The 25,000-nt window shown below is 36.8% G+C and overlaps 2 protein-coding genes across 6 annotated transcripts in view; both read right to left on the reverse strand.

Moving 5' to 3' along the window:
- Positions 1-1,789, reverse strand: part of LOC122335301 — an 18,598-nt gene extending 16,809 nt beyond the window's left edge. For all 4 annotated transcript variants that reach the window (XM_043233131.1, XM_043233134.1, XM_043233133.1 and 1 more), the window contains exon 1: positions 1,092-1,789. The gene's annotated coding sequence lies outside the window, so the exon portion shown is untranslated. The remainder of the gene's footprint in view (positions 1-1,091) is intronic.
- Positions 1,790-1,935: 146 nt separating this feature from the next.
- zgc:63863 (uncharacterized protein LOC393372 homolog) lies at positions 1,936-24,619 on the reverse strand. 2 transcript variants are annotated; one of them, XM_043232902.1, is made up of 8 exons: positions 24,358-24,619; positions 23,633-23,818; positions 23,468-23,548; positions 22,298-22,484; positions 21,839-21,940; positions 15,813-15,954; positions 13,052-13,236; positions 1,936-2,941 (listed from the first exon to the last, which is right to left on the reverse strand). In XM_043232902.1, exons 1-8 carry the CDS (start codon positions 24,419-24,421, stop codon positions 2,689-2,691), a joined length of 1,200 nt encoding a protein of 399 aa, XP_043088837.1. In that variant the 5' UTR covers positions 24,422-24,619; the 3' UTR covers positions 1,936-2,688. The 2 variants fall into 2 exon arrangements, with proteins under 2 accessions (XP_043088837.1, XP_043088835.1); XM_043232900.1 differs by having other exon boundaries at positions 23,633-23,821.
- Positions 24,620-25,000: the final 381 nt, after the last annotated feature.

Raw genomic sequence — 25,000 nt, forward strand, 5'->3', positions numbered from 1 at the left:
GACATCGATACAGCTTTTAAAAAAAGCTGAGGTCTGTCTTCAGAAGAACTGTGGACGTCCACACACAGCGCTCTCTGTTCCAATCAAACAGCACTGCGTCCAGGCGCCGAGCAGACCTCGTTTAAACTTGGCCGGAGAGCCAAACCACTTTCCCGTCAAGTCTCTTTCTCACAGCAAAAGCTGCTGGATCATCTGCCAGCAATGTTCAATGAAGCCAGCAGCCTTCTGTCCTCACACATACATAAAAATCAAGAGAAAGGATCTGCCTTGCTGTCAACCATCAAGACACGGATTGTTAAAAACAATTGTTGTAAATAATATTTCGTATACATACTCGACTGCTCAAAAGCTTGGAGTCTGTACTTTTTTGTAATTAATACTTTTATTCAGCGAGGATGCGTTACACCGATCAAAAGTGACGGGATTTCTTTTTACAAATAAAGGCTAAAAAGAACAGCTAGCAGAGTTTCCACAAAACATTTCGCCGGCACAGCCGTAATAAAAATCAGAAATGAGCGGCAAATCAGCATATTTGAATGATTTCTGACGGATCATGTGACTGGAGTAACGATGCTGAAAACTCGGCTTTGATCACAAAAATAAATTATGTTTTAACATACATTCACACAGAACAAAGCTGTCTTAAATTGCAATAACATTTCAGAATTTTAATAGTTTAACTGCATTCTTAGATCGAAAGAATAATGTCAGAAGAAACAAAAACAAGGAAGTGTAAGCATATAGTTTGTTTTATACGAATTATTTTCAGTATGCGATTTCCAGCCAAATCATTTCAACCAGACGTATCTTCTTTATCCGTGAAGCTTGCGGCCAGCCGAAAAAAAAGTCGACTTCCTTCTAAACACCTTATGACATTCGTTTGTCTAAAAATAACACCAGAAACCTGACAGATAGCACTTTGGTTTGAATTAAAATCCGATTAGCGAAGCCGGTCTGGCTAATTTCGACTCGAAAACACCTAACTTCCAAAATACAAGAGAGTTCATGAGCCATTCGGAGGAAAAAAAAACGCTCAGAGAATCTCTGAATCGCATTAAAAACACATTAAAGTTGCCGGGATGAAGACTTACTTCGCACAAACACATTATGTCTTCCTTTTTTGGCAGTGGTGATTTTCGGCTGAGGGCACCGTCTGGTAACAGCCGCTCATCAACACCCAAGGCACAAATAGAGGCAGCCAGCTGTGGAAGCTCTCACATCACTTCCTGCAGTCAGTCGGGCTCTGATCGACTCGCTCCCGCCTGCCTGTAAACTCAAGACTGTGATAGATATGAGCTGCTCTTTTTAGAAGACTTCACAGCCTGCGAGGGCATGAGCCGAGGAGTTCAGAAACGAGGGCTGAACCGGTCAATATCACATTAATCGTAAGCTTTAGTTATGAAGCTAGTCAGCTCGCTACAATTTTCTTTTATTGGTGTTAAACTGAATATGGGAGTCCGTTACAACATTCGGAGGGTTCCCGTCTTCGTACCCTGAATGCTGCACACTGACATTTGGTGCAGAAAAGTTCTCTATCAGAAATTGCTAGTAAATTTGACAAATTAGTAACAAACTGCAAGCAACACGCTGAATTGAACATGAACCCTTGAAGCAGAAAAACTCGAATGTTTTCTCGTGAAACACTCAAAATAATCTTGCTTTTATTTACAACTTTAAATTTTTGTAAAACAGTGTCAAAAGTCCAAAAGGTTTTTAAAAGCATGATAATGCAGCTTAAAAAAATGTTTTTCAGTTATAAATGAGATTTTTAGAGAACTTTTTTACTCTTAGAAATATATATATATATATATATATATATATATATATATATATATATATATATATTTACATTTACATTTAGTCATTTAGCAGACGCTTTATCCAAATATATATATATATATATATATACACACACACACACATATATATATATATATATATATATATATATATTTTGTAATTATGTGACATTTACTAGCAAATTACAGATATATATTATCGCATACATATATACACACACACGTACATAATATATATGTGTGTGTGTGTGTGTCTTAAACAGCCTTAAATGTTTCCCTTGCTACTGTAAATAAAACATTTATTGTGAATAAAACAAAATCATTAGAGTGTGTTTTATTAGAAAATGCTTTATCAGTTTTTTTACTTCAAGATAATTCATGTTTAACGACACTTGGTTTTTACGTAATTTACAAGCAGTTTCTCAGCGAAAATAGTTTAAAACCGAGTTGTGTGCGCAGAGCCGTGGATCCTGAAAGCGTGTGGAGGCTGATCTGGCTCCAGAATAAACGGTGTTGTTCACCAGCGAGTCTCTGTGGTCTTTCAGCCTTCACCCGTTTTCTCCTCTTAATGAGCTTCACTCACTACTGACGGCATTCAGCAAGAAAAAAAAAAAAAAAACCCTTTTAATAATTTGTGCTGTTGAGAACGGCCTAGCGGAGCACTTTCCCTGACATTGTGCTGATGGAACGACATACAGAAACGCTTATGATACCAAAAACCTCGCTTGACTCCTCCCATTCCCCCAATATCAGCTCAGCTAAAATCTATAAATAAGGGGAGAGGGGGGGGAAACATGGTTTGGGAAATAAATAAGCAGCAGCTTAATTCTTTCCAGGTGTTTTGCATGACTTAACACGCATTTGTGATCGCAGCGCACCGCGTTTGGCGTCAGAAGAGCTGCGAGAGAAACTCAGGAGCCCAGTCCATGGCGGTCTGAGCCACGGCCAGCGCCACGGCTCCTAACGTGGCCGACAGACCCCACACCGCCATCTTGACGAGCTTGTTCGTGCTCGCCGGCTGGGTGCTCATGGGAAGGTCTAGCTGGTTCCTGTGCCGCTTTTCAAGCTGCCGACGGAGGACGGAGTCGGGCCGCTGCCTCATCGTGGACATCTGGAAGTCTGTGAAGGTGCTGATGGCGATTCTGAGAAGAGGAATGGAGAGAGAGAAAGCAGCGTTAGGCTGATGATAGCAGGTGAGACACAGGGCCCACAACTGATACAACACATCCAAACGGAAATTTCTTAGCAGTTGTCAATGGCAAAGTGCCCAAGCAAAGTTGCCCCATGTATCCTCAGCATTCATATCACTACTATTTTATCTTAACAATTAGCTTTTTTTTTTTTTTTTTTTTTTTTAGTGTTAAGACTTATTTCTGTTTGTGTATTTCAGGTGGCCTTTTTTGGGGTATTTATATTTTTTTCAGTACTAGCAAAATTTTGTTTTTGTATTTTAAACAGAAACTGTAAATTTAAATTTGAAAGTAATTTTGTCGAGTCAGTAATTTTTACGTTTTTGGTCATTTAAAATATGCATTTTTCTAGGGCTGTCAAAAGATTAATCTATAATATATAAATATTTTTAATATATAAATGTAATATATACATATGTGTGTGTGTGTGTGTGTGTGTGATAAATAAATCAATAAATAAAAACAGTATGCACATGTACTATGTAAACAAAACCTTTTAAAAATGTAAAATAATTTCTTCTGTTCCAATTTTATTCCTTTTAGTACTTCAACATGAAGTACTAAAATACACGCTTAAGTAGGTTTGGTGCTTTAGACATTTTAAATACGTAATTATAATAATAAAATAATATATTTTTAAATCACATTTTAAATTCAGTTCTAGTTGTAGTCATTTTAGTAATTTAAACAAAAACATCAAACGTCTTTATTATTTTTAGAATTCGTTCACGATTACACTGGTTTAAAATCAATCCACAGCAACGCTGCAAACACAACAACTGAAAACAAATTATGAACGCTTTTCTCAAGAACTATATTCACAAAATCACGTCTAATTAAAACAGATTCGATTGGTGAAGGTGAAGGTGAAGTGAAAAAATAAGAAAACAAACATTTTTATTCTCCTTCTAAATAAAGTGCATCAAAATAAATAAATAAATAGTGCACAATAAAAGATATTTCAGAAACAGAGACCCAGGAAGCAACAAACAGGTGAGGTCTGAACACAGTGGAGACTAACCGGGTGAGGCACAGAACAAAAGAAACATCAAGAAGCAGAAAGCAGGAACCGGAGCGGTGAATGGCCTCTAGTCTCAATCAGACACACGGATACAGCCTCATTTCCAGAGTTTTCCCAAGTCCTGCGGAGCCCATGCTGAAGGCTACGCGACTTCCTCTCCACAGTTTAGAGGAAAAACATCATTAAAAAATCATAAAATATTCAATTCCATTTCATTACGGTCTCTATGGAAGAATAGTAAACATGGAATGCAAATGCCTTTCACTCAAGATAATAAAACTGCCAGAAATACATTCAACATTTAATGAAAAAGTGGCTCTCGTACAAGAAACACCATGGGCAGGCGCTGACGGGCTCAACGAATTTAAGTCTTCATTGGTTTTTGTGCTTTTTTTTTTTTTTTTCCTGCTCTCCTGCCTCTGATTCTAGGCTTTCCCCAGTTCTCATTAGTATCTACAGCTAATGCGCCACCGCTGAAAATAGCTGACAGGTAACAGCAGAGCAATTAACTTTTAAACTTTCCCTTTACCAGCGGAGGCCCGGGAGAGCCGGCGGTTTGCGCTGACGAAAAAGCCCGGTCTAATGCAGCGCCACCGACCCGGCAGAGCTCTGTCACTCAACCTCGCATGAAAGGACCTTTACGCAGCGCTTTTCCATTCACCAACGGTCCTCTGAAAAACCACATCGGTCAGGCTAATAAAATCACAAAAGACCCGCACCGTACTCCAGCGCTTATAGAGTCAGATATTAGCTTGTGCAAAGTGCAAAGCACGGGTATTATCGTTAACAAAAACGGTTTTCTTATTTGACTTAAAACTAACAATAGCTGAAATTAATTTTTTAATCTCTCTGCCAATGGAACTCTTCTAATTTATGATTAAAGCTGAACTAAATCTGGATAAAAAAAAAAAAGAATTACGTAATAAAAAAAAAACTATTAAATAAACATTATTATAAAAAGAACTAATACAAATTGAATTTGAAAACAGAAAATATATTAAAAACATTAAATTCAAAATATCAGCGAAAATCTAAAAGAAAACCAATTATATTAAAATTTAAATAAAAGACTGGAGCAAAGATGTATGCGTGAAGTGATATTTTACAATAATGGTTCCTAGTTTTTTTTTTATTTCAGCTGCTTGCCAATGCTATAATGTTATAAACATAAAAAAGGTGATAAATAAACATAAAAATTTTAAAATTGAAATGAATACAGAAAACATAAATTGAATTGAAAATATTAGCCAAAACTAATATAAAAATAACACTGGCGCAAAGATGTAGAATGAACACCATGTAAAATGAAATTATATTTGCAAAAATTGTGCCTAGTTTCATTGCACCAGGTTGTTTTAATATATATATATATATATATATATATATATATATATATATATATATATATATATATATATATATACACACACACACACACACACACACACACACACATTCAAAATACATTAACCACAACTTTAAAATTAAAATCTTAAAATGAACAAAAGTAAAATGATTAAAAATATTATCAAAAGCTGTAACAGTACATCACTGATGCTAAAAATAACACGTTGAAAACCCTAAAGAGAGCGCTAGTCACAGTGTTTACTGTAATCTCATTTGCAAAAATGGTTCCTAGTTGTACCGCACCAGGTTTTTGATATCAGTGGTGCAAAAACAATTGATTCTCATGAACGTGGACTGGAAAACAACTCTAAAAGTTGCCTCACATAAAGTTACCCACTACTTGTTAAGACTTGCATATGCTGTTTTTGTCCTTTCCGGAGCTCGTCAGATATAAAACTGTGACCCCTTGTTGTATGGCAAGAACCAAGTGAAGATTTATCAAAGATTGAGGTACAAAGAACGGGTTTCGAAGGGCTTGAGGATGGGTAAATAATGTTCATTTTTTGGGGGTGAACTGTCCCTTTAACTCCCCATGCGATGCGCTCGGCAGGGAATCTCTCTTCCCGCATCTTCAGAGATGAATTTTAGTCTTTGGTTTCCTCTGACTGCTCTCTTCAAGGTGGCACATGTCTGACGGTCTTTGATGGCTTTTTCTCCCTCCCTCTTGTCTCTAAAAGAGTTTCTAATTTTACCGTTTCCTCTCTCAGAAGCAGCAGATTGTGTGACCTCTGTCACATCATTCTTCTGTTTTTCCCCTCGCTCTCTTCCTCTTGCTCAATCTGTTCTTGCTGTGGTGAGGAAGATACAGCAGATGATGGATGTGTTTACGCGGGAAGAACATTTCCACGGCTGCACTCAGTCAAACCATCACAACTCCGCGGTCTTCGCCGGAAATCCTAGCCTCCTCTTCCTCCTCTTTAAAGGTCTCCTTCACCAATCAGCACGTAAAACATCAGCAACTGACTACGTTTCAATTGATCTGTCCTTTAGGATCAAATTTAGAACCGATCCAAACCACATATTCGCTACTAAAAAAATCTGACGCAACATTTGGATCAAAAATGTGAAATAAATTGCAGCACAACTGTTTTCGACATTGAGGATAATCAGAAATGTTTCTTCAACATCAACTCAGCTTTTAAAGATGATTTCTAAAGGATCGTGTGACACTGAAGACTGGAGTAAGGATGCTAAAAATACAGGTTTGTAATTACAGGAATAAATTACATTTGAAAACATATTTGAATAGAAACTAACATAATATGACATTTTTCAGATGTTTTTGTCAAATAAATGCAGCCTTGTTGAGCTGAAGAGGCTGTTAAAAACATCTACCAACCCCAAACCTTTGAACAGAAAGATGATTTTTTTTTTATTGGAAATAATTAAATTATGGCCTCTGCAGATGTCTGAGCTGAGCTCTGAATATCCACTGACCCTAAAATTGCCCCTGCTCTCCTGCAGGTGTAACATGCCTGTAAACCTGATCACCATTAGAGCCTTGGGAGCCTGTTATTGGCTTTTAGAGCATATACTTAAAGCCCTCTCTCCCTCTCTCGCTGTCATAACGTTATGGGTTAACACAGTTCAGTGGGATGCTCTAATTCAATGCGTCCTTCCATCTAACACACATGATGGCCCTATTATTAGACACTTGCTGCTGAGATGGTATGCCCAATTACCCACGAGTCTGAACGCGGCTTGTGTGAAAGTGTGTGCGTGTCCTGCAGGCCTTTGTGAATCAGCTCTGATGTCCTGATGACCCGTAAGTGCTGGCTCTTTGTCACGTCAACAGGAGCTGCTCGTTCAAGCGTGCTGCGATGCACCAAAGGCCTTTGCTTACTGGACACACATAGAAATTACAAGCGGAGGTTAAAGGGTTAAACGATCCTACATGCTCTATAGGTCCACTTTGGTTCATCAAAATGTTCCAAGCAAGCCAAGTCTATAAGGATGCCTTTGAGTCAAGTCGAAAAGACAGATTTGGGAGCAATTCTGTCACCACAAAGTGGGAATTTTCAAGTAGATAAACTTAACCTTAAAAACGCTTCACCAAAAAATTACATTTGTTGAAAATACTCACATTCAGGCCATGTGAGATGTAGATTAGTTCGTTTGGAGAAACGATGCATTACAGCACTTGCTCACCAATGGATGCTTTGCAGTGAATGGGTGCCGTCAGAATGAGAGTTAAAACGGCTGATAAAAACCGCACCACTCCAGGCCATCAGGTAACACCTTGTGAAATGAAAAGCTGCTTTGGTCAAACCATTGCTTCTGGCTAAAATACAAGTCTATACTCCATAACAACGCTTCTTCTGGTTAAAAAAAAAAAAAAAAGGTCTTGAATCATGAAAGAAATATAAATAAACAGTCCACAACTAAAGGATTTGCACTTTTTTTAACTGGAGGAAGCGTTATTATTGATTGAGAAAATTACAATTTAAAGTTAAAACATCTTGATGGATTTGTTTCTTACAAACATGCAGCTTTTAGCTTCAAAAGACGTTAATTTATGGATTACTTGTGGATTATTGTGGGGTTTTTTTTTGCAATTGTATTCCGATGGCACCCATTCATTGCAAAGGATTAAATTGTGACCAAATTGATGCAATGCCTGATTTTTTCTAATAAAGAAAAACTCATTCACATATCATACGGTCTGAGTGCAAGAACATTTTCAGCAAACTATTCCTAAGCCTTGGGTTTGTTTACTCATTAACTTCACGATCCTAAGACGTGTCGGCCAGTTCGGTGAATCCTTCCGTATCAAAAGTGCTCATTATAGTCTGAGAGTTTGTTAAAAACTACTTTGGTAGAAACAACGACAAAGCAGAAATGCCAAAAAATAATAATAAAGCTTGTTTAGGCGATGCATCAAAGAAAGCTCAGGCCTAATGTTAAATCTAACGCAGCTTTTCTCAAGCCCTTTACTGCACATTTAAGATCGTACTTATTTAACATACCTGATTCTCCTGATTAGCTCATTAGCTCATCAAGCGCATCCGTGACCTGAATTAGGTGTCAAATAATCCAAAACATGCAGTCTTGAGAGGGAAAAAGACTGAGAAACACTGAAGAAAAAGTATACCGTAGGCTACACTTGGGCTAGCGGTCATTCGGGAAGCTCAGATTATTTCATTCCATCTTTCCCCTTGCCCTCTCTCTAGTTCTATAAATAAAAAATAGGAAAAAGCCCCAAAAATTTTTTATGCAATAAAACATGCAACAGACTGACTGATTCGCCTCAGCCTTTCCAAAGTATGAAAAAGATTTAGAAACGTGCTGGAGGGTTCAGACCAGCTCTAGATAGATGTAATGTGGGTGTCGTGTTCCCGAAATCTCTCTATTGAGTTTGGCAGATCTTCCACACCCTGTGGTACTTTATCTGAATATGGCTAGCTGATGCATAACATGGCACCTACCCAGATTAACTTTTTAAATTAAGAAAGATTTACACACAAACTTGAGTTCGTATATGAATATGGAAGACTATTTAGCCCTCGGTTAGCATTATCGAATATGACACCATCTGAAAAGGAAAGTCGGAAAGTCGATTTTTATATTAAAAAAATTATATATATATATATATATATATATATATATATATATATATATATACATCATATATATACATACACATATATATATATATATATATATACATACACATATATATACACATACACACATATATATATATATACACACACATACACGTATATATATACATACACATATATATACACATACACACATATATATATATATATATATATATATATATATATATACACACACATGCAATTGACAGACAACAGGGTTATGTAGAGTTGCAATTATGAAAAATATAACGTCGGGATTACGAAAAAACATAACTTGAAGACATGATAGCTAGAAAAGTGAGAAAATTGCAATTGTGAAAAACGAATGCATCTGTCGAGATTTAAAGTTCCGTTTTTTAAAGATATAGCCTCAGTTATTAGTTATTAAAGTTGCCGTTATTAAGAAATGCACGCAATTGCAAGATATAAAGCCGCAGCTACAAAAAAGTAGATTAGACGCAGTTGAGAGATACAAAGTCAGAATCTCGCAATTCAGCCTACCCTGGGAGTTTGACTGACAGGTGATCTGACCAATCACAACGCAGAATATCCAAGAGGTTCAAAAAGTGTATATTGACGTCTTTTCAAGGTCGAAACAAGAAATGTTCATTATGTTTGTTTCACTCTATAAGCTGTAAACAGGAGAGATGATAAATTCACGTGCACCGCTTGAACGGAGGCAAAACCGCGATCAGTCACAAGTCGCTTTTTATTTGCTGAATTTCTTAAAAAAGACAAAATTGGAAAGCTTTCACAAGAAAAGTAACCTGCTCCGTTTTGCCAATGTCTGCACGTATTTTTCACTGCAGGAGAATACGCTGTCAGATGTAGCAACAGTAACTAAGGGGGGCGAGTTCTTAATGTTGGATCATCTGTAAAGCAAAGATGCAGTTATGAAAATCACGGAGATAATTGGAAGATATTAAGTTGCAACTATGAAAAATACAGTCGAGGCGATTGGGAGATGTGAAGTCAGAGTTGTGAGATGCACAGTCACATTTACAAAACCGTGAGACACAAAGCTGCAATTACAGCAAACGACCTGCATATAAACACTCGGCATCCAGCAAATTCTCCTCGAGCATCTTCTTCCCTGAACACGAGAGATCTAATCAACAGGCAGAGCTAACGAACCCTAAACGCCGAGATCAGAGCATCAGATATAGCGCTGCTGCGTTTATGAAGTCAAATGCGCGCGGAGGGCAGGGTGTTAGCCCGAGGGGAGTGCAGGGGGTTTTAATGAAGAACATTTGGGGGTCAAAGCCATTAGGGAGGACGTGCCACTCCTCATTACGGCACTCCACGGGGTCAAACAGAACAATAGAGATCAAGGTCACAGGTCACGGCCTCGAGAGAGGCTGCTCATTTCACTCACACGTATGTTCTTCAGCGAGGCCACAGATGCTGTGGGGGAGGGGTTATGCAAATCAGGACAGAGCTTTAATAACCCATCGAGGCGGAGCTTCCTTATTGCAGGCCTGATTTGCATACGATTTGCAGACTGAGTGGTTCTTGCACTTTTTCGTCTATATCTTTGTTGCTCTTTCTCTCTCACTGTAGCCTACAGGTCTCTCTCTCTCTCGCTGCCCCTCGTTCTCAATTCTGTCACTTCCTTTTTCTCATTTCTGTCTCTGCCTCGCTCTTAATCTTCATAGGCGACGGCAGACGCGAGGAGATCTTAAACAAGACAGATCTCTCCTCTGATGGCTTTTTCAGCGCTGAGGGACTCGAATTCAGTTCCCGCCGAATGCCGGAGGAATCGTTTCCCGCTGCCGTAAGAGATAAATCATTAAAGTGGCTTCACCTGCATCTGCAAATGCAATCGGCTGACTGACAGCGAGTGTTTAGACACACAGGGGCGAGACGCAGACAGCTCCGGCTGGGCGTCCTTCACGTCACAACAGGGGCGCAACAGTCTCACCGTGTGCAAAGGAAGTGATATCATACTCAATAGCTCCACCTGATGGACACGGGTGGAAACGAACACCCCTCCAGACCAAAGACAAGTTTGTGTGCACTGTATCTTACAGTATAACAGCACTGGACCTGCTATATTACACTACTTAGGGCTGAACGATCTGGAGATTAAAAATTTTTTTTTTTTTTTTTTTTTTTTTTTTAAGATCTCCAGGTTTGCCGAGCTTGTTTGTAGGGGTGCAGAATTTAGCAAATTAATAAAAAAATTTTTAAATAAAAATCACTTTATAAATATATGCTAAATACTAATGCTAACACAAATAATAATTATTAATGTGTAAAAAAAAAAAAAAAAAAAACATCAAAATTGTAATATTATTGTACTGTAACAAAGCATAATATACAGAATATTCTAGAATGCACAAGAAAATAGCATTTCATAGAAAATACTGTATCAAATAATATCAATTTTCATATTGTAACAATGACTACAAAAATAATAAAATATATAAAATAGAGAATATTAAAAGATATATATTAAAATAGTATTTCATAAAAATACTACATCAAATAATATCCTATTGTGTTATATATATAAAATCACCATAAATATAATAAATAATTATAATAATAATTACTTTTGCTATTACTACTGTTACAAATATTAAGAATTAAACTGAAATAAATATATTACTACTGCACTGTAAAATAAAGACCATAATATACCAGAAAAATAATTACACATTATTTAATAAAATTGAATAGAAATTAATCAGCTTAATTTCCTTAATTCCTTAATTTTTTAAATTAAAGGGGTTTGTATTTATTTGTTGTTTGCAGTTATGTGTTTTGGTGTGTAAATAAGAAGAACGTTATATATGTTTGCGTGGCTGAGTTTGTTGTATAATAATGAATATAAATAAAAGAATGTCAATAATAATTTTCAAACATTAAGCTCTTACAGCTCCCTTGTTGGCAAAAAAAAGTTTATAAATGTGTCTGGAAATCTGGAATAGTTGGTGCATGTTGTATTCTCAAATGTGTGTGTTATGAGCGTCACTTATAACATGCTTCTGGGAAAACAACATGCATCAACTATTCCAGATTCGTAAACTTTGTAAGTATTTTATTTACTAATGCAGAGCTATTCAGTTAGTTTCTTTTGAGGTCCGGATTACCAAACTGAACCTGATCGCATTCTGAGGAGCCTATAAAATAAAAAAAATAATAATTTAAAATGCATATTCAGCTGTAAAATTAACTAATATTATAAACACCAGCATCTTTAAAAAAAAGTTAACATTAGTGCTGTCTGTGATTTGTTTAAAATAAGTAAAAAAAAAATTTAAAAAAAATCTGTAAATAATTGGAATTATAAATATATTAATATGCAGTTATAATTTCACACCGAACCTCTAAATTAATGCAGAAACAATATAAAGATGGTTTATTTTAAATGTTTTCAATTGCATATTTTTAAAAAGTAGCTTATTTTTTTAACTATTAGATGCATTTTCCCCTCAATTTTAGCCAAAAATTACAGCAAATTAATGTTACAATACAATTAAAAGGCATTATTTTTCACCTTTTTACAGTTTTAGTTTAAGTGGCTCTTCACATAAACTATAAATTGCACATGCATGAATTAATCTTGACTTAAGCTACAAAACAATCAGCGACTCGAGCAATCGAGGGATTTCTTTTCTTCTGCGATTCACATCAATAAAAGACTCAGATCCGACACATTCGATTTTTTCCCAGCTCTTTACGGTAATTTAGGACTCGTTTAAGACCGTGTTTACGAGGCATTTTGACATAGTGGGTTTTTTGGGGGGGTTTTACGGTCCTTTAAGCTAAAGTTGTGGATAATGTCGTAACCGCTGCATCCAAGCTGCCGTTTATAGATGTAGCCGGTAGATTGTTGTTGTTGCGTTTCTCATTGAAATAAAGGCCCGGGCCAGTTTTGCCACCTTGTGGACAAACTAATTAATGCCAAATAACGTGCGATCTTGGCGTGCTCTTCCCTCGGCCGGATTTGGCCGCCTATTGAACAGCCCTGTACTAAAGCTTCACCCATGTGTGTGCGTGCAAGCGTGTGTTTGCGAGCCTCACATGTTGCGTGGCTGCAGCGCTGCAGACCGGGTCAGCAGAGAGGGCGGGCAGTTCACGAAGAGGTCCTGAGCTCGACCAATCAGCTCCTCGTACGGCAGATCCTGAGGCATCTGAGACAGCAGGTGATGAACGCTGGCCATATCACACTCGCTGTTCTTCACTTCCTTCTGTCTGTATAACACAATCTGACGAGAGAGAGAGGGAGAAACACGGCGTCAGACGGGCCGCCCACAGTCCGTTCGTTGACCGCCGGACGCATGCTGGATTAAACGGACAATTCAATCCGATCGACTGGCTTTAATCAAGTATAACAGCCCACTGGCACACAAATGTGTTAAAAAAAAATTATTAAGAATTTCATTAAAGTAGACAAAGGTTCATCACTTCATCAAATATGAAAAAGAAAAGATTTTGACTCAGAAGCATGTAAACTAGACAAGAAAAATAGATGTCACTGTTAAATGTGTGATATAGGTTTGATGAGGTAAAAAAAAATAAATAACGAAACAAATTAACCAAGGTAAAAAAAAAAGAAAAAGAAAACCAATGTAAAGACCAGAAGGAGTAAACAAAGCTTAATATACATAAACGAAATATATAATATTTCTTGATCCTCTTAATTCAAGGTATAATCTCGGGAAAACAACTTTATTTCAGATAAATCTGTTTTAAGTTTAAGACAACTTAAATATGTAATTATTATAATTGTAATTATTTAAAATTGTCGTTTCAGGCGGTGAATAAATGATAATACACAAAAACACGAACTATAAACTGCTTAAAGCAAGCATAGCTACATTCGTACGCTTTTTAATTCATTTCATTCGTCCAATTTTGATTAGCTCTGATTAGTCTGTAAAAAAGAAAAGAAAAGAAAAGAAAGCGACTACCTATAAATTTCCACCTCATGTCTTTCGGGCTAAGACTCTTGGTGAGATTAAGACTCGGACCAAAACCAAAGCGTTTCCTTCACTGACGAGCAAACAGTAAGAGCTAACCGTAAAAAGCACACCTGAGTTGACAGATGCTCTACGGTCCATCCCAGCACAGGTCAGATAAGAGCAGAGCCGAGCTGGGTCACGTCCAGCGGCGCACCCCAGCACACGCACTACCTAAGAAGCAGGATGAGCTACATTTCCTGCTGGCTTTCTTATCCTGACTTCAAACGGCCGCTGGCCCCCTTTGCGCTCGCTGTTGTCTCTAGCAGGGGAGCAGCTCGTGGAGACAGAAGAAAGAGGCACAAACACGCAGCCTTCCACACAAACCTCTGGTGAATTCATTAGAGTTGTTTAATTAACTGATCCCGTTACAACAAAGTGCCCTCGATTCCTGCATCCGACGAGGAGGGAGTGGAAAAATAAAGAAAGTTCCTCTCCTCTCTTCGGAGCCACGTTTGTTGTTGTTGTGCTGATGAATTAGCGATCGCCTAAATAAGCGAATTAACAAATACGGAGGCAAAACATGGTAAACAACATCCTCTTTAGGATTACAAAAGCTTGTGTATAGTCTGAGGGGTTAGACGACGTGGAAGACTGCTCTGCATACTCATTACTGCCTGAAATTTCACTGCGATCGCGAGGAAAGTATATAGCACTCAAAGCAGAAGTGCCATTCTTGAGGATAGAGGTGCAGAAAATAAATTATTTGATTTATTTGTTAAGAGATTTAATTTGTAAATCAACACTGGCAATCTGAGGAGATGCAATATTACCAGTAAAGACCAATTATGTTATTATTAACTAACACTAGAAAAAAACTAAACGGTCGGTTAAATAAAGCTGAAATAAAATAAAATATTAATATTAATGAACATTGGAAATGTTGCCTTCTCAACTAACTGAACTACTTTTAAGTATTAAAAATACTGAAATTAAAATAAATTAAATATTAATAATAATAATAATAATCAGTAGTAGTAGTAGTAGTAGTAGTATTAAATATGAAAACAAATGCAAATAATAATATTACATATTTTATTATTACTGATATTATCATTTAATATTAAAATTAAATGATGCATTGGTGTCTATCTGCAATGAAAGTTGGTTGAACAAATCACTATATAAATAAAAACTAAACATAAATATTAAAAATAAACAAAAAAATCATAATAATAAACATTTTCATATTTTAATATGCATTATTAAACAACAATAATATTAATAGCAAGTAAAAACAAAAGAAATAAGCTAGTAATTTAGCAGTAAAGAGTTATTAGTAAAGTAATTTTATTAGTAAAATTGCTAAAACAAAAAAATTGCTTATAAATGTGATTTTAATTTTAATACCGTGTTGTTTATTGTGCCTTGTGCTCATTTCTTGGAAGTCAAAAAATTGTCAAATTGGACGGGTGAAACTAAACTAAAGCTCTACTCGTCCAGGCAGACGAAGAAAACCTTTAAAGGTCACTTCCAGTGATCGACATCATGGAGTATTTTGGTGCTGATGTGGGAATGGTATCTTAACAGTAAAAAGATAAAAAACTGTTGCTACTGTGAAAAGCAGATAGGGTGTATTTTCCAGTAAAGGCAATCTGACAAGTTCACGATTATTTAAATGTGAAAGTTTTTTCCTTTTTTCAGCATCTTGTGGCAGGACTGTTGAGTTTTAAGGACGCCCGGTCAAGTTAAAAATAGTTTTAAAAGACCCCACAGTCCTTCTCTCTCACGAACGCTGAAAAGGTCAAACCACAGCACTGCCTTGATGTCCTTGAGAGGCTGGAGATGGAGCGAATAAAGCGCAGAGAGACGCTCCTCCTTACCGCAGCGGCGAAGTAGATGGCCATGAGTGGGTGAGAGGCCAGGAAGAAATCATAGAGCCGCAGAACATGCCGGAAATCTGACAGGACATAGCCGTACCATGTGATCAGCCAGCTCAGGGCGAAGATGGTGCCCACCTCGGACCTGCGGCACAAGGACAATCAGTTAACATTAAAGCAGTACAAAACATGAACTAACAGCGTAGCATTTAATAATCAATAAGGAATGAATTAATGTGTTAGCAATTTCTTTTCAATTAAGCGGCAATTTAGTGATTCGTTTATTAGTCATTTTATTAAAAATGCATTTATTAGGGTTTTTAAAAACTATTATTAGTAATTTATTAATTTATCTATTAGTCTTTTTTTGTAATTCCTTAAACTAGTAATTTTTTAGTAATGCATGAATATTAATACATTTAATGTATTCATTAATCTGTTATTTATTGTATTAATAATAATGCATTTATCTACAAGCAGTCTTATTTACTTTATTAGTAATTTATTAATAAGTAATTTATTAGTAACGCATTTTTTAACAATTTATTTAATTAGCAATTTATTGATTAATCTACAAGTAATTTTATGAGTAAGGCATTAATTAATAGTAACAATTATTAATTTGTTTAGTAATGGATCAACCTATTTTCATTAAGTAATTTCATTAATTAGTAATATTACTCTATTAATCATTTTATTAGTAATTCATTAAACTAGTATTTTTTTGTAATGCATGAATATTAATACATTTAATGTATTCATTAATCAGTTATTCATTGTATTTATCTACAAGCAATTTTAATTTATTAGCAATCTATTAATCTATAAGTAGCTTATTGATTTATTTATTAGTAATGCAGTGACGCAATTTTTAACCTCTAGTAAGAAAGAAAGGAACCAAAGCATTAATTTATTGCATAATGTAAATTAGTTTTTATGTATTAATTATTTAAATTTAAGCTATTTATTTCAACCAAACTTAAATTAAAATGAGAAACATTTCCTTGGCATTGTTTGCCGACTAATTCAGAGCACATGCATACATTTGAAGACAACTCATTAATTAGCCCCAGGAACTTCTGGCCATCACAGAAGCTCAAAACCTAGCATTAAGCATGTATAACGGAGCAGTGCGCTTGTACGCATCATGTAGAGTATGCATCCGGCATAAATAAACACGCTCAGCGGCAACATGACCTTTGAAAGTGCCTATAATCTGTGAAATCGACATTCAAACATGACAGGACTCAGCAGAGCTCCTGCGAATCCTCCTGAAACTCCTCTGAAAAGCCACCCGAGCATTTAGCATGTGCAAAACACAGGAACGCATGTCTGACACGTTCATTAATCACCGTCACTGATGTCACTGATATTCCACGCGAGCAATTTAACGCTGCTGTAGGCCTTTTCTCCACCTTGTACAAGTGCTGCAAGGTCACCAGTACATGGAAGACGGGAACAAAAGCGACCTGGACTTGACAAAAAAATTACCAGCCAAGGATTTTTATTTATTTTACCAGCCATGGAACTGCATGTGCATTACCTCAATAAAAACAGGTACAGAAAATTGGGAAAACACATTTATGAACGTTGATTTTTTTTTATTTATTGCTTTTTAACATTTAAACCGTAGAGCTTTTACTTTAATCGGAAAACTACAGAATTATTTCTCTTTCGAAATGCTTGCTGATGTTTTTTATATGAAAACACTAGAATTGTAATTTGACTGTAGCATACATTTCATTATATAAACATTTAATACAACGCATTTCGTTTGAAATTTTCATTTCTTCAAAATTGCAATAAAATGCTAAATTTGGTTTAGGATTTTGTATATTTTATTGTACACTTACATCGTCTTTTAATTTCCCTGTGGGAATTCACTAATAAATACTTGAAATTTAGCTCAGAGCGTTCATGTCGCTTGTAGATGTTACTACACTTTGACGAGGCATACGTCTTGATAAAACGCCTGACATCTGAAAACGCATATTAGAGCAAAAACTGATAGAGAAGAGCCAGGACTGGTGACCGAGAACCTGATGGTCACTCTGGATGGATACGTGATCATGTGTGAAGACAGGAGGAATCTACAGAAGGTCAAACATCCCTGCAGCACTCCATCGGTCTGGGCTTTATGGAGGTTTAAACACCCTCAGACTCTCTAAACATCACGTCTGAAGGAAACATCACCTGCAGAGTAGCATCCCAAAAGTAAAGTGTGTGCTGTGGGACGTTGGGATAGACATTTTTATTTACGAAGTTACAATAACTCTGTTTTTTTTTTTTTGTCATTATGGTGTGTGTAGATTGATGTAGTCATTTAAATCAGTTCAAATGCAAGGCAGCCACATAAACGAGAATAAAAAGAAGGGGGTATGAATACTTTTGCAGGGTATCACCCCACTAACTCTTAAATGTTTCATTCTTTGCAAATGCAAAAAATTCTTGGATTTTTCTTCAGTTTGTGTGTCCAAAAGCAATGGCTTTGTAACGACTGGCAATGGATGAATCCCTTGCACTAAACGAGACAGCTGCGTCATCTGAAGCTTTAAGAGCTCAGTAAATGCTTCTCTGTACGGGGCGACTCAAGCGCGAACACAAACAGAAAAATAACGTTTCTTTTTTAGGCCGTCTCATCCGCCCGTGGGCTTTTTAAAAGTTCTGCGGTTTTATTAACTTGTTTGGAAAGATTCATGAAAGCGAAAGCAACAGCACCTGAGTGAGCAACACCATTAAACCTGTGGACCAGTGTTGCGCCGGGACGCGCGCATGCAATATTGATGAAGAACCTCTTATTCTCTACATTTTAGATGAGTCGCCATTAAAAATAACCTGCTTTTACAAACGAGAGCCGTAAAAGCCGCACGCAATGCCGAGCCACAGGTTTGTGTGGATGCTTGCACACACGCGAGTCGACACACATTTATGAAGTCCCAAAAGCGTATCAACAATATCAACAGTTTAGTTGGCTTGCCACACCAAACAGATTTCACATAAACAAGACGGTCACAAAGCAAGAAAGCGTGCAACTTTAAAGGAACGCTACGCTTTTTTTGGCTCATTCTCCAACTCCCCAGACTCGAGTTTTAACGTTTTTGAATCCGTTCAGCCGTCCTCGGGGTCTGGAGGTAGCACTTTTAGCATAGCTTAGCATAGATAATTGAATCCAATTAGACCAGTAGCATCGCGTTCAAAAATAATCAAAGAGTTTTGATATTTTCCTATTTAAAACTTGACCCTACTGTCGTTGTATCATGTACTAAGACTGGTGAAAATCAATGAAGATTGTTGGTGTACCATTGCGGTAGCAGGCGCAGTGATATCACGCAGCGCCTGAGAACAGTCAGACCCTCCTGTTTGCGCAGGGAGCAATTACAATTATAATCCTAATTATATTGGCCTAGAAAATTGCAACTTTTCATTTTCCACTGGTCTTAGTATACGGTGGAACTACAGAAGAGTAATTTTTTCAAATAGGAAAAATATTGTAAGTTTTGAACGCAATGCTACTGGTCTAATTGGATTCAATGATCTATGCTAAGCTATGCTAAAAGTGCTATCGCCAGACCCGGATATCGGCTGAATGAATTCCAAAATGGTAAAACTCAACTTATTAACTTATTAATCAGGTTTTAAATGACAAACGGGGGCATGTAGAAATACGCACATTTTTATCAAAAACAGGATTTAAAATGCTAATGATGATTAGCATGATTCAGCATAGGCCTGCTGCGGTAGACGTGTTAAGCCGCAACACCGGTTACGTCACTTGCCCACTGTGACACCATCCCATACAGTCGTTTAGATTTTTGTATGAAAAATAAAAAATAATTTAGTTCGTCCAAACTGAACTTGGCTGCTCAATGCAGGGTACGGAATGAACGACGCAGATCAGATTTCGTTTATCACGTGAAGAGAGTGAGTCGAGCTGACTGACAAGAAGAGCGAGGTAAAAAACACAAGATAGTGATGGAAGAGTTTCATTCTTTTATATCAAGGTGCCTCCATATTTCTTCACTCCAGTGCCTCCCTCTCATAGACTTTACCTGGGCGGGCTTATGCCCTTTGACACTGATTTTGATGAAGGACCACACACAAAACAGCCCATCGTGAGAGGCGTAAAGTGCCTGTGTGTGTGTGTCCTTGCAGGGAAATCTGTTTTGATCTGACAGAGGTGAAGAAAGCCGCACGTCTACTACACACCGCTACTCTTCTCTCGCCTGATTCAGTGGAAACAGCTACCATCTACAGGCAGCAGACGTACAGAGAATCATCATCCACGTCACAGATTTCAGCAGCTTCTATAGCCACAAACAGTGTGTAATAGTCAAAGATAAACCTGTTAACAGGCGACGCTCTTTCATCGCCCTGTCTAATCATTTAAAGATGCCCTCTGCTGCCCTCTTCAGGACAGAGACGATTACTAACCTTAGCTGGTCAGCTGCATTTAAATCAATAATCTGGGATCAAAACAAGCTGATTAACACAAAAAACAAAACTTGTTGTTCATTTTGGAACAAACTTGGAGAGGAAGCAATTCTTCTGCATGCTTTTTGAATGTAAAGTAATCACCCTTTAGATGCAGGGCTATGATAGCAGATATACTTATTCTTCATAAAATAACATAACGCATGACCCATAAGACTGTCACAACTGACAGCATGTTACAGATGCTCCTGATAGAAATTTACCTGCATTGAACTCAGTACATTTCTTTATGCAAACTTAGGGGTGGCCTACTTTCAGTATGTTAGCTTTCCTCCACGACTACTTCAAACTTAATTAATTTCTCTCAATATATAATGTGATATCAGCATAGAATTATAACTTTTTCCCCTTTTAGTTTGCATTTTGAAATTTTGTTTTTTTATCTGTGCCACGAAGTAGAGTTTGTGTCATTTATATTCCCTGAATTTAGAGTTTATATCTCGTGTTTCAGATTTTTTTTTTTTACAATTCTACAATGCAAGAGAAAAATGATCTGATTTGAGAGAGACATATAGAAAAAAAGTCAGAATTAAAAAATATATATACTATTTTGCAGGTTTTATGAAGTTAAATCTAAGACTTGCCTAGAAAAATGAAAACGTAAGGTTTGTTGTTAAGGTATTTGTATTGGAGGAAGAAAAACATCTAAAAAGACATACATTTTCTTCACCTTCAATATTTAACGCTAATATTTTATGAATTTATGAATGACTTTCTACTCTGATTTAAGGTTTTAACTCGTGAAAGGGTAAATTAAGAGTTTGTAGGGCCTTCAGGAACCCTGTTTTTTATTCTGGCAGAAACAGGCTTTTATATGCAATAGCAATTTATTTAAAAGACAAAAACAACCAACAAACAACCTTCTGCCAAGCTATATAGTTCATTAGTTTAACTAGAGGCTGTTTATGGCTGATGCATTAAAGGAACACTTCATTTATTTATTTATTTTAAATAGGCTCATTCTCGAACTCCACCAGAGTTAATAAGTTGACTTTCACCGTTTTTTTAACTCCATTCAGTCGATCTCCGGGTCTGGCGATAGCACTTTTAGCACAGGATCACTGAATCCAATTAGACCGGTAGGAGCGCATTCAGAAATGAGAGTTTCGATATTTTTTTTCCATTTAAAACTCGACTCTTCTGTAGTTGTATCGTATACGAAGACCGGCAGAAAATGTTCTAGGCCCATATTATTAGGAACTATACTCTCGTTCCGGAGTAATAATCAAAAAAAGCTTGCTACCGTACCATGACCGCAGCAGGCGCAGTGATAGCACGCAAAATGCTGCCGGTCCAATTGGATTCAATGATCTATGCTAAGCTATGCTATCAGTGGCATGCGCCAGACTCGGAGATCGACTCCAAAATGGTACAACTCAACTTTAATGTATTACTTTAATGTATTACTGATATTAGCTGGTTATTTACAACAGCTTCAAACGTGCCCGATCCAATCGTTTTAGAGCCAGAACTACCTTAGCATTTGATCTTTGGAAAAACATGGATCGATCACAGCTAATCACCAGTCAGGAGTCTACCTGATCATGAAGTCGTGTAACTCTCTGTCCACTTGCTGCAGAATGGGCATTAGGTAGTTCAGGATGTGCTTTGTGCTGTCCATGGTGGGGTCCATGAAATCCCTGCGGATCCCAGCAGAATAAAACACAAAACACTCACAATAAGAAGGCTTATCAACATCATAGCAAAACAAAAAGAAGCATTTTTGTAGCTCGGTAGCTACAAGGTCATGGATTTGACTCCCTCGGAATGCAACTGATAAAAAAAAAAAAAACATTTCGATGGGAGTCGCTTGGGATAAAAGCGCCTGCCAAATGCACATATTTAAAAGCGCAAGCTGAAGTTGCATCAGTGATGATTTGATTTGTGATCCCAAAATATACATGTAGAAAGGTTATGTGAAACTAAATTTACTGCACAAACCAAAATATAACATTATAATCAGGGCAGGGAAAAAACACACGGTCGGGTTAATTCACCTGAGATGATGATTGGACAGTTTCTCCATGATTGCGATGGTCATCTTCTCCCCCACCACCAGCAGGAAGGTCACCACGATGTCATGATAACCCTGATAATAGTGCAGCTGAGGATTTCTCCTCAGAACATCCAAAATGATGTCGAGCAGCTGCTCCTGGAGAACCTCTCGCTCATCCACACGCATGCCTGAGAACGAGCCGATCACCATAAGAACAAGTGCATTGCTAAAAAAAAAAATTAATTATTTCATTACAGTACAGCTTCAAACATCAACTGACCGAATATCACATGGGGAGCTGAAGGTATTTGTGTTTGGGACAGATAACACACAATCAGTGCATTGTTCTGAATTCACAGCGAGTCGCTGAAGGACTCTGGGAAGTTGTCAGCGGTGGTTATGCAAGCAAACATTAATATGAATAAGAATACGGAGATGTTCTCAATGAGGTCCAAAATAGAATAGTGTGAGAATAGTGAAAAAATAACAATAATAAAAATAATATTTAAAACTATAGAACGATATATAGAACATTTTAGGGTTTAAAACAACGTAAAAAATACAAGTAAATTAATTTAATTTAATTTAAAAAAAGAATAAATTATATATAACTGTTGGTTATAAGCAAATATTTATTTCTACAGATTCCAGACAACTTTTGAATTGCTTTTTTGTATTACTCATATATACTGATAACATGATATGACTGTTTTTTGTTTGATTTTTGAAAAGCCATGTAATTTACAAAGAAAAACATAATTCTGTCATCAAACTTTCACATTGTGCAGGTCAACTGTATGGCATACTGGACATCAATAAAAACATTTACTAGTAATATTAATCACAAACTTGTAAATAATTGTTATGTTCTACTGATAATCTAATTCATATTTTGGTTATCCAGGTTATTAAAATATTATTGAAAAATTTATCAAAAAAAGTTACTGAATTAAAATGGTTTGGATAATTTTATTTATTTATTCCATCACGCTTTTTACAATAAAAATGATCAAATCTCATTTTTTATCTTCTGGATGTCAACTTTTATGGCACACTGGACATTAAAATGTGCGAGCGCCGACAGTCCTGACTAGAAGTATGTCTCGAAACAGTCCAGATCGAATCATGTGACGGTGCGTCACTTTCTTTGACTCATTTATCAGACACTGACCTTTCGGGAAACGCCGCATTGATCTACTGACATCCAGCATCACCTGTCTGTAGTCCTTGTGGTCTTCTCGGACATCTTTGGCTTTAAATGAGGGAAATAAGAACTTTTTTTTTAAAAAAGAAAACATTTTTGTGCTACGTTTCCCACACACAGACGCACACTTACAAGGTTTGGCAGGCAGACTGTACACATTTATGCTGAGGAGTTTGGGCCAAACTTTTCTCCTGATGTCATCCGTCAACAAACCGCCATCACTCACAGCCGCCCGCCGAAGGGTCTCGATGTCTACAGGGTCGCTGTTCAGGGCCTGATGGATGTCCAGGAGCTTGCGTTTCTTCCAGGGCAACGGATCTGCTGATGAACCACAAACATATGAGACAGGAAGCAACATGAAGACTCAACATGCTGCAAAGTAAATGCGCGGCTGCTTAAACATAAGCGCGGTAATAAACATCATAGCCAGAGCTTCATCTACAGATATAATTATGTGGTCAAGCCACCAAAATTAAAAATGAGCAACAAAATCACGATGTCATACGATTCTGTGACACAAGAACCTACCCAAATATACAGTAGCAGCATAAGATCTCTCGATTTATTTGAATCATGAATTAATAAAAATGTTAAACTATTAGCTAGACATCATTATATAGTTTTCACTCCTTTATAGACATCATAAAAGCTCCCTCGCAGCTTTAAATGACATCCTGTCAATCATTCGGTGTCTACATAATGGACCTCCTCACACATTCAGTGATATAATTCATCTCTCACATAAACAGTTTTCTTGTGGATCGAACACACGCTTAGTGACAACATAACGGACTTCTAACAAAGTCAGGGACACCAGAACGAATCTCCCACATATATTCAGGAACCGGTTAACGTACCTTCATGTTTCCTGACAGAAGCTTGCGATCCGTGCGCCGGCAGTCGCTTCCTCGCTTTTCTCATCTCATACCCCGACTCGCGGTCATGAGGATATCAAACACATACTTTTCCGATGATTATAAGGTAGTTTTAATTTAAAACTGACAGCAAAAACGAAAGGAAAGTGACGGTTACGGTTCTCCTCAGATCGGCGTCGCGACGTGGAGGAGTGAGTGCGCGTCAGCCGAGCTTGACTCTCACTGACTAAACGCCGGTGAGTCACTCAACCAACCTTGACTGCTGTCAACGTCTCTGCTGATTGGTTTAAAGACTTCGAGAGGCTCGACGCCATTGGCTCATTCTAAACGTGATTCTACACCTGCCCATGATGACTGACGTGCGGCGTGTTTTTATTTACATCAGTTATGTAATAAATCACTGACTAACTGAGACGCAATATTAGGTTTTAAGATTAATATACGTATTATATTATATTACATCATACATAGAATGTAATAATAATAATAAAATATAATAAAAATATAGAGACACAGAAACTAATTATTATTTATTTATTAAGTATTATAAGTATAATTTAAAAAATAATAATTATCTCAATAAAATAAATATGAAAATGTAAAATAATTAAAGTTTTAATAAAAC

This window comes from Puntigrus tetrazona, unplaced genomic scaffold (genome assembly GCF_018831695.1).
Source record: "Puntigrus tetrazona isolate hp1 unplaced genomic scaffold, ASM1883169v1 S000000746, whole genome shotgun sequence".
Taxonomy (NCBI): domain Eukaryota; kingdom Metazoa; phylum Chordata; class Actinopteri; order Cypriniformes; family Cyprinidae; genus Puntigrus; species Puntigrus tetrazona.

Bases quoted from the DNA above. Each gene is read 5' to 3' on its own strand.
- zgc:63863 (XM_043232900.1), bottom strand. From the start codon at position 24,421: ATGAGAAAAGCGAGGAAGCGACTGCCGGCGCACGGATCGCAAGCTTCT. The intron at 23,549-23,632 runs GTAAGTGTGCGT...CCTCATTTAAAG, and splicing joins CAGTCTGCCTGCCAAACCTT to CCAAAGATGTCCGAGAAGAC. The intron at 13,237-15,812 runs GTAAGGAGGAGC...CTCTCTCGTCAG, and splicing joins CCATCTACTTCGCCGCTGCG to ATTGTGTTATACAGACAGAA.